Here is a 14,406-nt window from a genome sequence, read left to right as displayed (position 1 = left end):
GATTTCAATACCATGATTATTTATGTAATATGAATTGATGAATTCCGGTTATGAACTCTTGATTCGTGAATGCAATTGGCTTAACTATTTGATGATTAACTTATTTGTGTTTGTTGATTGAGGGTCGACACTTAATTAGCATGCATGAATATGTGGCTAAAGTTTAAGAAGGTTTCACATAATCGTTACTAACTTATACTTGAAAGTAGTGAAGGTCGCTTGTCACGATCGCGTTAAGTTTAATTCTTAGCATGAGTAACATGATGTCATAGTTGCAAGTGCTTTGTCAATGCTTATGGTTTTCATTATTCTTAATGATCTTCGATTGTATCTCTATTATGATGACATGTAGGGAACTTTTGAGAATGTTTTGGGTTGTCGAATGATGCCATCCAATCCAATAATATAAGGAAAATCTGAGGGTTAACTAGTGATGTCACAGTTAATTTGGAGCATTGTCGTTCATAATTCAATGAAGGAATAACTGGAAATTGATTCATATGCATAAATATCATGTGTGGAGAAAGAACCTCTAGCTAATTCACCAACCATCTTATTTCATCAATTACATTCTGTCTAGTTATTAACTTGTTTCGTTATTTCAATTTTCATCAAACCTCAATCCCCCTTTTGCTTTAATGTTCAATATAGTTAGAAATCAATTTAGTTTGTGTTTTTAAAGCATTTTGATTCTTTTGGTTTGTCTTAGTGTTTTAACGTTTAGTTTCACATTCTTTGAGTCTAGTTTAACGTTTTATATTGTTTTTACGTTTTAGAGTAAATTCGTCCAAATCCAATTCCCCCCTATTTCGTTGAAGTCTTAGTCTTAATCTTTCTTATTTTTAGTTTTGCTTTCTTCAAGCATTAAATAGTGTTTTATATTGTGTTTTTATGTTTTTAAGTCAATTTAGAAAGTTTTAGCAAGCCCTCATAATCCCCGATCTAGAACGATCCCTCACTTATCCATTCTACTACAATTGTCAAACGAGGGTTTAATTTGAGTGTCAAGTAATTCTCGCATCAATTGCCCTATGGGCAAAGCGTGATTTTTCGAGGACGTATGTGATTCTCGTATATTTTGTCATGTTTCTTGACATATTCGGATAGAGCTCGATCTTATGGACGCGTAGGCACAAGTAGAAGTGAAATTGGAGTTATGGTTAAAGTTTTGTTGAGTTGCGAACCCGAGAAGTACTTTTGTATTGGTTACTATTTATATTTTTTACAATCTTTATATTAATATCTTTTAGTTATTTTAAAGTGGGAAAAGAAAAAAAAAAAAAAAAAAAAAAAAAGGGAAGGTTGCCTGATGGCGGTGAAGGATAGGAAAGGAAGAGAGTATTCCCGGAACCCGAAGCAAGAGTGGCTGAAGGGGGAGTGGAGAGAGGAAGGTAAGTGACCAACCAGAAGAGGGAAACAGGAGGGGAAAGGAGGGAGAGGGATACACTGGATCCTTCTACCCCGTTTTTCCATTTCGGGCTGACCGGGCGGCACCATTGATTTCGATGCATTTTTGGTGGTTCTCCGGCAAATTAGGACCCCTCATCACTTGGAATCATCCTAGAATTCATCCCTCTACCTATTCCACCCTTAATTGGAGAGAATTTGGCCTTGAAATTGGGTAATCCGCACTGTGGGGGCTGTGGGAACCCTTGCCCATGACCTACCAATTGTGAAACCATCTCCTTCAATTACCACTACCAAAACACTTCCCTAGAACCCAGGAGCAAAGCCCAAGCAATGGTGGAGGCGTCGGAGCAAGTTTGGAGGTCGAATTGAATCACACCAATTCTAGGGTTTCGGCGGTTCGTGGGTAATTTCAGGTGTTTTCCTGCCAAATTGGCCTTGGCCGCAGGTATAAAGTTTGCTTTACTCTTTGAGATCTTCATTTCTGTAAATTTTGAGAATTTCTAGAAATAATTGAGTTTTCCGACGAGCCGGGGTGACCGACCGCCACCTGCGGCGGCGCACGACCAGGAAGCTAACATTGTGTTTTTATGCGAACTTGTTATTCTAATTATGCTTTTGAGACCTAATTGATGTGGTTTGAACATTAATACGATTGTAGTATATGTTGGATTAAATGAATATATTCGGATTTGGTTTGAATTCTGGATATATGAACTACGAATGGCTTGATCCCTGTTTAGGGTACGTAGGCAGTCTAACGAGACATTAGATGCAGCCATACAATATTTGAGACAAAAGCCTTGTTTGGGAAATTAAGCTGATCCGTAGGAACTCCGAAGTTAAGCGAGAAGGGGGCTGGAGCAATCCCATGATGGGTGACCCACTGGGAAGTTGCTCGTGAGTTCCCAAAAACAAAACCGTGAGGGCGTGGTCGGGGCCCAAAGCGGACAATATCGTGCTACGATGGTGGAGCGGGCCCGGGAAATGATCCGCCCCGGGCTGGGATGTGACAAACTGTGAATGAATTGGTGAAAATGTGAGTTTTAACTTTATAATTTGTTGGTTAAATGTGGTCATAAAACAATATGTGAGGAATAGAGAAATTGAAGTAAGGAATCGTAAGTATTGATAGTTAGTTAAGCTAGTGTTTAGTGGGGCTTGTCACCGATAATTATTCTCGAAAATAAATAGTTCGGGAGTAGGATGTTATAGATTGTGCATTTTATGCCACATTATATGTACATATACACACACACACACACACACACATATATATATATATATATATAAAAGCACTATGATATGGTTAAGTTTTGGATTGCATCATGACATATCCATAGGTATATTACTGTGCATAATTATTGTGAATGCTTTGAAGTACAAAGGTGAACGCAGGACGCACAGGTAAGTTTAGGTGAGTATATGTTGTGAAATGTGAAATGCATGGTTATGATTACATTTTATTTGAAATGATTGAGAGGTATGACTATATTTATGTTTTAAGCAACTCCGACACTATCGTCCAAGTTGCAATGATAGGCAACTTTGACATTGTCGTACAGGTTACTTGTGAGTCGTATAGGTCACTATAAGTGACTCTAACTTACGTGCTAGCATTGATTGATGAGATATGGGTAAGTCGTATAGGTCACTACAGGTGACTCCGGTGACTCCAACTTACGTGCTAGCATTGATTGATGAGATATGGGTGAGTTGTACAGGTCACTATAGGTGACTCCGACTTACGTGCTAGCATGGATTATTAAACACCTAATTATTTATATTGCTGATGAGATGCAGTATCATGGTATACTTCTGGATTTACTGATAGTATACAATTGATTTCATCCTTATACGTATTATGATTTTCTGGGAAATTATACAGGTTTTACGGCGAGGGGTTATTACTTTTGATAAGTGAATGGTTTTTGAAAAGCTTTGTTTTCGCCACTCACATTTTCTATTTTGCACCCCTCCAGGTTCTAGTAGTAAAGTTTTCGTATCAACGAGGATTCGTGGTACTTTCCAATGCAGGTGGCTTCTTATGATGGTATAATTGTTATCTTACCTTCCTGTACTCTATTTATGCTCTGTATCACGTGTGTATGGGTCCATACCCGTTCATCGCGCACTCGTGTATTTAGGCACTTCTAGGTTTAAATTTATTCATAATTTACACATTATCACACTTTATAGCTTCGTCACCTTCCAGGTGTCGCCCAACACACCTTGATTCGGAGTCCTAGTGGACATTCGGGGTCGAGATGTGTCACAGCTTTGATACCAAGGGGCTCGGGCCTAGATGTGACAATTTGGTTTTAGAGCCAATCCCTGGCTGGAAGTGTGCCGACAAAGACGTCGGATCCCTAAGGGGAGTGGATTATAAGATCCCAGATCTCCCAGGGGAGTGGATCCTGTAAGTCTTATATGTATATTCCTATCTCTACCTAGCACGAGGCTTTTTGGGAACTCACTGGCTTTAGGTTCCATCGAAACTTCGAAGTAAAACGAGTTCGGGCGAGAGCATTCCCAGGATGGGTGACTCACTGGGAAGTTCTCATGTAAGTTCCCAGAAACAAAACCGTGAGGATGTGGTAGGGGCCCAAAGCGGGATAATATTATGCTACGGTGGAGTCGATCCTGGGATGTGGTAGGGGGCTCAGGCCGGGATGTGACATGGAAGCTTTCTCAGGTAAGTCTTTCGAAGAATAATTGGACTCAGTTTAATAATGTGTTAGATTTGATTGAAATAATTGACAATGCTGAATGCAATGATTTGAATGATCTTAGTGAAGCTCTTCTAAAGTGTTGGCAAATGTGGAATGATAGAAATAATATTAGAAGTATGAATCCTAGTCCTACTAGGGGTATCTCCGTTGCCACAAGTGTAATCATTTTTTAAGGTTAATAGTAAGAAGATCTCTAAGGGTGAACCTTGGTACCAACAACCCATTTGCTGGCATCCTCCACCGCATGGTTATGTGATGGGTGTGTTAGTTTGGATTGTTTTGCAGCTGCTTTTGTTCTCAGAAATGAGGAAGGGCAACTTGTTGGTACTGGGGCGTTGAACTTAGATAATCTCACCATTTTAGTTGCAGAGACTGTTGCTTTACAGGAAGGGCTTTTGTTGGCTAAGCATAAAGGTGTGAAGATACTGATGGTGGAAGGGGATTCTAGGCTAGTTATCCAGGTGGTGCAAGATGTTTGGATGCTGCATCTTAAACCTATCATAGCATATATAAAATGGTTGGCTTTTGGGTTTCAGCACATCAGTTGGAAGCATATTTATAGGGAAACTAATTTCATGGTGGACGCATTAGCTCATTTGGGCCTCAGTGTGCAACCCTCATTTTTAGGATTATTGTCTTCCGTTTTCGGCTATGAAGGCCTTTAATTTTGGTTGTATTAGAAACAGTTGTATTAGGGGTTTTAAGCTTTAATAAATTTCTTCTACATAAAAAAAAATAAAAAAATAAGTGCAGCCGCTTAGATATTTGCTCCCCGCCATGGATAATAACAAGCTAGCAACATAGCCACAGAATACACGAGGAAGAAGTTAACAGTGTTTGTTCTCCCATCAGTTGAACCTCATAAAACCTCACCAAGCCTCTGATAAAATTGATGCCCCTCCGTCTCTTCAATCCGCGATGACTCTCGTGCCCAGTCGTCAACTTTACCCTACGAGCTTGTTCGACTCGTTCCAGAGCTCCTTGTCGAAATTCAATGGTGCCCATGTCCAGTTCTTCAGGTATGGCTCTTCAATTCCTTTCAAGAACCACACTTTCTATGCCACCCACTACATTATCAGCTCTCCCTTAAACCCTGACCAAAACCCAGTGAGGAAATCGAATTTTGTTGGGAGAAATCGACCCGTTTATCAGTATAAACTCAAGAGAAATTTGTGTAGTAGTAGTTGGATTAATAAATGGAATGAATCTCAAAAGCATAATCGACCAAAACCGCCTCGGGCTGTGTTGGATTATCAGAGTAGTGAAAGTGGGAATGGTTCAGGAAATGGTGGTGGTAGTACAATGGAGAAGATAGTGGAGAAATTGAAGAAGTTCGGGTACGTTGATGATAGTAATGACAGTAAAGGGGAAGTAAGGGAGAGAGTGATTGAGAAGGGTTCAGTGGAGGATATATTTTATGTTGAGGAAGGAATGCTGCCAAATTCGAGAGGTGGGTTCTCGGCTGATTCACCATTGGGGGTAGAGAATGTGTTTGGAAGTGATGGGAAGGTAAGGTTTCCATGGGAAAAGCCTGCAGAGGAAGAGAAGCAGGAGGAGGGTTCGGTGAGGAGGAAGAGTAGGACTTCAGTAGCGGAATTGACTCTTCCGGAGTCTGAGTTGAGGAGGCTGAGGAATTTGACATTTCAGAAGAAGCACAAGACTAGGATTGGAGGTGCTGGTGTTACCCAAGCCGTAGTGGACATGATCCACGAGAGATGGAAGACTTCGGAGATTGTGAGATTGAAAGTTGAAGGTCCACCAGCTCTTAACATGAAGAGAATGCATGAGATATTGGAGGTTTGTTTGTTATGACTTTCGTTACAAGTTTGTGTGTTAGTTTTGTTTCTCATCTTTTTATTAAACTCATCCACTCAGCGTTTTTCATTTGATATCAAGTGAAAGGATATATAAGTATAAAACACAGAAAATATATATTCCGCAAAACAAAAAATTGAGCTAGAGTTAGAAGCTCAAGGATTTTTCTTCGCTTTTGATCTACAAACTGAACATGAATACATAAAGTTGTACCTGCACCTCAAAGGTTTCCTTTGGTCTTTCCATTCAGTATTTATCTTCTGCAATGAAATCTGTCATTAAGAACAAAATAAAATCGAAAGCAAAACAAAAAGAGAAAGTTTTTAAAAGTTTTTAGAATAGCATGTTTAAGGATGAAGTGGTTGTTCGCATCTAATATATTGATTTTGTTTTGTTTTCTTGTTATTATCAGCGGAAAACTGGTGGTTTGGTGGTCTGGAGGTCGGGTACATCTCTTTCTTTATACAGAGGTGTGAGCTATGAGGTTCCTTCAGTGCAGCTAAACAAGCGGATATACAAGAAAAATGACAGCTCTTTGGCATCTTTACCAACTGTTGCTGATAAATCTGTGGGAAACTTTGTTGAGATTGCTTCTTATAGTAATGTAAATACACCCCAAGAAAAGCTGGAGAATACTTTCTTGGAGAAGAAAGACACAGAACAATTGCCAGAAGTGAAGTATGAAGATGAAGTAGACGAACTTTTAGATAGTTTAGGCCCCAGATTCAAAGATTGGCCTGGATGTGATCCATTACCTGTAGATGCAGATATGCTTCCAGGGATAGTTCCTGGTTACGAACCACCCTTCAGAGTACTTCCGTATGGTGTGCGATCTTCCCTTGGTTTACAAGAGGCAACATCTTTGAGAAGGCTGGCGAGGGTTCTTCCACCACATTTTGCTTTAGGTATGCAATTTCATGTGTTGCACATAAGTGACAAGATGCTGATTTGATAATGTTTAAACTTTGTCCATAGGTCGAAGCAGACAGCTCCAGGGTCTAGCAGTGGCCATGGCTAAATTATGGGAACGAAGTTTGATTGCAAAGATTGCACTGAAACGTGGTGTCCAGCTGACTACTAGTGAGCGAATGGCTGAAGACATCAAGGTAATAGAACTCGGTCAATTTATGTCTCATTAGGTGGTATTATTTGTCAAGCAGCACCTTGCCACACGCTTTTGTTGCAGTCAACCAACTCAAAATTGGTGTGCTGAGTTAAGTCTGGGTGAATACTATTCTTACAATTTTAGTTATTAAGTCTAGCAATCAGTATATATCATGTGAAAAGGTAGTAGACAAATGGGAACCAGAATACAATGTTCTTGACAACATGTATTGATAGTGTTGGCCAACTTGCCACTTACAAAAAGAGAAACAAGATTATAAAGAGAGAAACAAGATTGGCCAGGTTCGAGTTTTTCTAGAGATTGTTTTTTAGAATTATGAAAGTGAGTTGAATCGCTGACAGAGGTTTTACATCAGAAAGGGACTGGTTCACTAACTATGTTTGGATGAGGGAATTTAAAGTTCCACAGTCTGCATTACAAAAGTGAGATAGAGGGACTTGAAAATGACTCAATGCAATACATTGAGAGAAGGTGTCATTTTGAAAGCTCCTTGTTTAGTGTCTTTGTAGTGCATTTGTATTATTTTAGTTGTAGCTTGGTAGTGCTTAAGTAGTTCATTGGTGATGTCCATGTAGTGCTGTTTTAACAATGAAGTCTAAATTTATTTTTGCCGAAGTTCTCATTAAGTGAAATGCAATGCTTTCATCTTCATCCTTCCAAAGATATTATTCTTACTAATATGAAGTCAATGTTCTTCTCATTTTCTACTTTGTAAGAATTAACCTGATAAATTCCTAAACATGAAGTTACAATTCTATGTGCTGTTTTCTTATGAAATGCTTTATAGATGCCCCAAAGAAAGTAGTTTTCTTTGTCTTCCTAAATTCCTTTGTTTCGTTGTTCATCATTTTATCTAGATTGTAAGTCTAGATGATTTGGAATCTGAATGACATATCTGTAGAAAGGTTTGTTATTGTACAATAAAATTATAGATCAAAGCAGTTTACGACTTATAACATGCATGGCTTGGTAACATGGAATATTAAAGGCCAATATACTTCATTATTTTACATCTGAGTTCATATTTCATATTTACATACAATCAAATCTTATTTATTTTCGGCAGAGATTGACTGGGGGTGTGCTGCTATCTCGAAACAAGGACTTCTTGGTCTTCTATAGAGGGAAGAATTTTTTGTCTCCAGATGTCACTGAAGCGTTACTGGAAAGGGAGAGATTAGCGAAATCCCTTCAAGATGAAGAGGAGCAGGCAAGGTTAAGAGCTTCAGCCATGGTCATACCAAATGTTGAACAAGCTCAACACTTTGGTACCGCGGGTACACTTGGGGAGACTTTGGATGCAGATGCTAAGTGGGGAAAGAGGATGGATAATCATCATAAGAAAAAAGTGATGCAAGAAGCGGACATATTAAGGCACGCCAATTTGGTCAGAAAGCTTGAACGAAAGCTTGCCTTTGTAAGTTCCCGGAAACTTTGGATTGCAAATATAAGAAACATTTTGTAGTTTCAGTCTTAAGTCTGAATACTTACTTTGACCTCATACCCTTCCAATGCTAGAATTTCCCTTCATTTGAACATTTGAAATTTTGCCTGTCAGGCTGAAAGAAAGTTAATGAAAGCTGAACAAGCCTTATCTAAGGTAGAGGAGTGTTTGAAACCATCTATGCAGCAAGCTGACCCAGACAGCATTACTGATGAAGAGAGGTTTATGTTTCGTAAGCTTGGTTTACGGATGAAAGCTTTCTTACTTCTTGGTATAACAATTCTCCCTTTACCTTTTTATCTTGCCTGCGATTTTATTATAGTATACTTATGGAAAATTGATTTCTTCAGGTAGACGTGGAGTGTTTGATGGTACAGTGGAGAACATGCATTTACACTGGAAATACCGGGAATTGGTCAAGATAATGGTGAATGCTAAAAGTTTTGAGCAGGTAAAAAAAATTGCATTAGCACTTGAAGCTGAGAGTGGAGGTGTCTTGGTTTCAGTGGATAAAGTTTCCAAAAAGTTTGCCATAATTGTGTACCGGGGAAAGGACTATCACCGACCTTCTACATTGAGGCCAAAGAATCTCTTGACAAAAAGGAAAGCATTGGCACGCTCTATTGAGATTCAACGGCAGGAGGTACCACTCTAAATTTGAATGCTAATTGTTCAACCATCCTAGTTTTATCTGATAGTTAACAACACTTGCATTTAAGAATTCACTCCAGCAAGTGTAGCTTTGTAAAGGTTGCCAATAAGTACTTAATGCTTGGTTTGTGCGGTTCGATCTGTTTAACCCTGTTCATCTTTTCCATTAAAACACACTAAACTTATTTAATTTTGTGAACAATAATGTTCCTAACTTATTTTTTTTCCTCTGTGGAACAGGCTCTTCTAAAACATATTTCAGTGGTGCAGAGTAAAGTGGACACACTTAGATCCGAAATAGTATGCCCCTAACACTTTCACTTATTGCTTTTACAAGTCTAACTATTTCACTTGGCATGCGAAATATAAAAATATCATTCTTTGGTTCTAAGTGGCTCATGTTTCACATTGATAGGAACAAATGGATGCTGTGAAAGAGCGTGGAGATGAAGTATTGTACAACAAATTAGATTCTTCATATCCAACTGATGATGATGATGATGATTCCGAGGCTAGTATTTGCTTAATCTTCTATGTTTACTCTCTTTGTGGTTAAACTGTAGTTAAACCAACTGTTCTGACATCTTAATCCTTTTGTTATCCTTTTGAAGGAAGAAGATGTTTATCTTGAAACATATAGCACAGAAAATGATGGTGAAGATGAAGGCAATTACTCAACTCACGATCCTCACCTGGAATCCATTTTTCCTTATAATATCCAGAATGAGGATTCTCAAACGGAATTGGAAGTTCCTTGACAACATTTGTATGCTGTGCCAGAGGGTTCGCTAGACGATGATTAGCAAGATGAAGAAGATAACTCCCTACAATGATGGAATCAACTGAACATAAACCAATGGTACAGCAGCGTTCAGAAATTGTCACAATGGTTGCTTGTCACATTGTACAGATAATTTGGGCAGGCTGACATCTACTTAACTCTAAGTTAGTTTTATGGTACAAGTTTCTGTCACGAATCACGATCTCCCATGTCTTTTAATTCTTGAACTAGAAATAGCTCATACAGCAGGATAAGTCGTCTTAAATTGTGGGAGGAGTTAGATGTAGCTGGTTTTTAGGGCATATTGATGTTTTCAGGTCCCAAACTTGTATAACAGTTTTGCTGGAGAAGCCTTCTATGTAAATGAATATGATTCTTAAGTCACAGTGGATATTTCATCGCCTATTCTAGTCTACAACCTTACTGATTTCAATATTTGATGGTGATATATGTATTTGGTTTCATATAGATTGGGAAAATTCCATTTTAAATGCTATATGTTTTTATTTTTTTGTCAAACGATAGATTTTATTAGATTAACTATCGACGGATTTAAACTCACGCCGTCATGCAACAGCTTTTGCATTTTCAAAGCTATGTTGATAGCTAGCTTATTTTTCTATTTTTTTTCGATATTGGTCGATAAACAAGGATTGCTATTTTCCGATAGAAGCAATATTGGGGGAAGGGGAGTCGAACTCTGGAACTTGACTGTATAGACGGATGCTCCTAATTAACTGAGCCATAAGCGTTTGTGGGTGTCAATGAGATTACGCATATATTTAGTAAAGAAACTTCTGAGTTACTGCATGCAGGAAATATTCAAACATGGTGTTCATCTATTATTCAAATTCTAGAACTAATCAACTCAACACATTAATTAATAGTCTTCGTTCATTTCACTTGATTACTAGAAATCCCCGACTATTACGAGTCTAATCCATTGATTTGTTTCAACAAAAATTAATTAAATTCATTGGAAACTGACCAGATAACCTGCACGTATGTAATTCCCAAACCCTAAATCCCAATGCACTTTAGTTTTCGATCATGTTTTTAATGCTCCCAATTAGTATGCGAGCGTTTACAATATCTCACCAGCACACATGCAGGAAAGCACTGCCTACAGAGAGAGCCATTCACTTCAGTTTTCCACTCTGAGGAGACAACGCCATCGTCATGGACTGCTTTCGGAGCTTTCATGACTCTTCCGTCAAACCCTACGAACTTCTTTTCACCGCCGCGACCGCATTCCCGTCTGGCACTACTTGTTAGGGTTCCTCATCATCTCCTATGTGTTCTCTACAACTACTTGGACTTCCATTTCTGGCAAGACTTTTTCACTGGATTCAGAGGCTTTTATGTGGACTTGACATACAACTCCAATTCCCACATCTACCGTGGCGTGGTTTCCAAGTGCTGGGTACTCCATGCCCGGTACTTGGCCACGCCCTGGCTCGCGAGCCCTCATCTGCAGAATCTTTTCCTCAAATTTTTTGGCTACACTCCTGACGTCACATACCAAAGAGAATTTTTTCGCCTGTCGGATGGCGGTACTATTGCGTTGGATTGGGCGGCGGCAGCGAGTTCTCATATATTTGGTGGTGGTCTTGTGCCTAAAGGTGACAGCACAACCCCCATTGTAGTTGTACTTCCTGGACTAACAAGTGATTCGGATTCCGCTTATGTAAGGCATCTTGCCTTTAACACAGCTAAAATGGGATGGAATGTAGTAATCAGCAACCACAGAGGACTTGGTGGAGTTCCACTTACTTCAAACTTCATCTTCAATTGCGGATGGACTGATGATATTCGCAAAGTCAGTAATCACCTCCACCATAAGCATCCCAAGGCTCCATTGTTTCTTATCGGAACAAGCATAGGTGAGTGAATTTCTAGTATTTTCTTGTCAGGAAATGTGCTTCTTGCCAGACTGTAAAATTTAATTTGACTATTTCATCAATTTACGGTCGAGATTCTTTGGTAAGTTAACACTACTCTTCCTAGTATTACATTTCAATCAAATTTCCAATTTAATTTCTGTTGGCATCGATACTTTCGTATGTCTAGGTGCCAACATTTTGGTGAAGTATCTTGGGGAAGACGGAAACAATGTCCCGGTTGCTGGCACTGCAGCCATCTGTAATCCGTGGGACTTTCTCATTGGTGACAGATTCATTCAGCGTACCTTTCTGCAGAAGTTATGTGACAAAGCTCTAACACTAGGCCTTCAATGGTATGCACAATTTCACCAGCATGCCTACTCCCGGCTTGCAAATTGGGACGGCAAGATGCATTGCATTCGACACTACCATGCTACCTGCGACGTGGAAGTTTGAGACTGTCGACACATTTTACAGGCGCACAAGCAGTTCCATCTACGTGTGCAACATGGCGGTTCCCCTTCTTTGTATCAGCGCTTTGGACGATCCAATCTGCACCAGAGAGCCCATTCCTTGGGATGAATGTAGGGACAATGCGAATGTTGTTTTGGCCACCACAAAGCACGGCGGTCACTTGGCGTTTTTCGAAGGCTTCACTTGTTCCGGGATCTGGTGGGTGAGTGCTGTGGATGAGTTTTTCAAGGTTCTGAACTGTAGCAAGTATATGCATGTAAAGAAGAATAAGAAGATTAAGAGTACTACTTCTGGGGCAGAATTGTTATTGGACTCTAGTATTCCTAGGGTTGCAGAAGATGGAATTGGAGTGGTGGTTCAATTGGTGAAGGTAGCTGCATTTGTTAAGGGAGTTGCATTAGCCAAAGTTGTTGCCCAAAAATTAGGAATGGGGGCTTAAGTTTATAAAACTAAGAATAAATAAGATATTGTTGATATCTACTCCAATATTGGATGTGTATCAACAAATTGTCAAGCCAATTCTGTTTAAGATGTTATTTGCAGTCCTTTAGAGCAGGTAAGAAAAGGATTCTCATATTTTACAAGATTTTTGGACTACTTGTATGGCTCGCCGTCTATTTCCAAATTTCGCGTTATAGATTATTCTTGCAAATATCAATTTAATTTAAAATAATTTATCAATTTGATTCTCGTGACGACATTTTAATGTTTGTTAAAATACCATGCCAAGCTAAAACGATTAAGGTATTATACGGTGAAACTAAAAAACTAGATGTTCTAATTGCTAAAATGTTATTTTGATTCTTTCAAGTCCATTTTGATGCTTCTTTTCGAAAACATTTTGTGGAAATAGTTTTATCATATTGATCATGCTTTGGGTCCATCCCATCCATTGAATTACATGGTGGAGGGATGACAGAATCGGGCTTGGAGGGTGGCTGAAAGTAGCCAGCTTGTTAGCCTTTCGGCCAACTTTAGGCCTAGTGGATTCCACACAAATTTTGGCCAACTTTTGATCAAGTGGGTTCCACACATTTTTTGTCCAGATCTCTATTAATGATGAGTTTTTTTTTGTTTTTTTTTTTTTATTATCAAACGGATCATTTTTTAGCATATAGCCTTTTATTCAATTGAGCATGTAAACATCTAGAAATTGTACATCAAAACAATTTTAGGGTGATTCTTTGTACTTGGCTAGGTTCAAGCCAGGCCAACTTCATCCTCGCAATGCCAATGAGCTTGAATGCCCAACCTAATTTCATCTCAATCCTAATTTTAAGACCAAACTCGGCCTAGCATTTTATTTTTAAAGGTATAAACCGATTTATCCCTCAACTCGTAGAGTTTAGCCAATTTTCTCCATAAATTTTAATTTTAATCAATTACCCTTCTAAAATCATGTAGTTAGTCTAGGGCTGGAAAAAAAAATCTCAAAAGTCCCAAACCATACCGAAAAAATCCCAATCCCAAACCGAAAAAATCCCGAAAATTTTGGTACCAATCCCAAACCGATCCCGAATCGCTCAGTACGGGAATTGGTCTTCCATTTTCCTTTCTTCGGGAATCCCAAACCGATATATGTGTGTGTGTGTGTAATTTAATCAACCAACATGCCGTTCCTCTGGCCAATAACCTTTCTTCACTACCTTTTTCATTTTTTATTCTTTCTTTGTCCCATTGCTGCCATCTTTCACTAACCTTTCTTCTTTATTTTATTTCTTGAAACCAATAACCCTCTCTCTCTTCTTGAAACCAATAACCCTCTCTTGCTCCTTCCACACCCCCATCTCCATTGCTGCAAGCCTGCAAAGCAGAGCAGCCCTCTGATGGCGATTTTGGTTAGTAAGACATGGAAAAGCTCTCGGTACCTGATTCTGTTTGATGCATTTCGCAAAGCCTTTTGACTCAGCCCAAGAATGAGAGGGATGGAGATGGGGTGGGGAGGTTGACAAATCTGGGGTGAGGTGTGGCCTTGTGGGCTGGTAGGGAATATGGGAGGTCGATGAATCCCGAACCATACCGAAATTCCGAAAAAATTTTGAGAATCCCGAAATTCGGGAATATCGAATTTTCGATTTGGTTTTGGTTTCCAA

At 39.2% G+C, this 14,406-nt stretch overlaps 1 protein-coding gene and 1 pseudogene across 1 annotated transcript; both read left to right on the top strand.

Annotated features, from left to right (window-relative positions):
* Positions 1-4,867: 4,867 nt before the first annotated feature.
* On the top strand, positions 4,868-10,359 carry LOC103940947 (CRM-domain containing factor CFM3A, chloroplastic/mitochondrial). The gene is made up of 9 exons (XM_018645934.2): positions 4,868-5,936; positions 6,367-6,859; positions 6,930-7,060; positions 8,147-8,497; positions 8,639-8,795; positions 8,875-9,167; positions 9,416-9,475; positions 9,591-9,686; positions 9,787-10,359. Exons 1-9 carry the CDS (start codon positions 5,058-5,060, stop codon positions 9,931-9,933), a joined length of 2,607 nt encoding a protein of 868 aa, XP_018501450.2. The 5' UTR covers positions 4,868-5,057; the 3' UTR covers positions 9,934-10,359.
* Positions 10,360-11,135: 776 nt separating this feature from the next.
* Positions 11,136-12,831, top strand: LOC103940945 (annotated as a pseudogene).
* The last annotated feature ends 1,575 nt before the right edge of the window (positions 12,832-14,406 follow it).

The sequence above is a fragment of a genome, unplaced genomic scaffold, assembly GCF_019419815.1.
Source record: "Pyrus x bretschneideri cultivar Hongxiangsu unplaced genomic scaffold, Pyrus_bretschneideri_v1 Contig21, whole genome shotgun sequence".
Classification (NCBI taxonomy): domain Eukaryota; kingdom Viridiplantae; phylum Streptophyta; class Magnoliopsida; order Rosales; family Rosaceae; genus Pyrus; species Pyrus x bretschneideri.
The sequence above is the reverse complement of the archived record's forward strand: the minus strand, read 5'-3'. Positions and strand labels throughout refer to the sequence as shown.

Bases quoted from the DNA above. Each gene is read 5' to 3' on its own strand.
- LOC103940947 (XM_018645934.2), top strand. From the start codon at position 5,058: ATGACTCTCGTGCCCAGTCGTCAACTTTACCCTACGAGCTTGTTCGAC. The intron at 6,860-6,929 runs GTATGCAATTTC...CTTTGTCCATAG, and splicing joins TCCACCACATTTTGCTTTAG to GTCGAAGCAGACAGCTCCAG. The intron at 9,687-9,786 runs GCTAGTATTTGC...ATCCTTTTGAAG, and splicing joins ATGATGATGATGATTCCGAG to GAAGAAGATGTTTATCTTGA.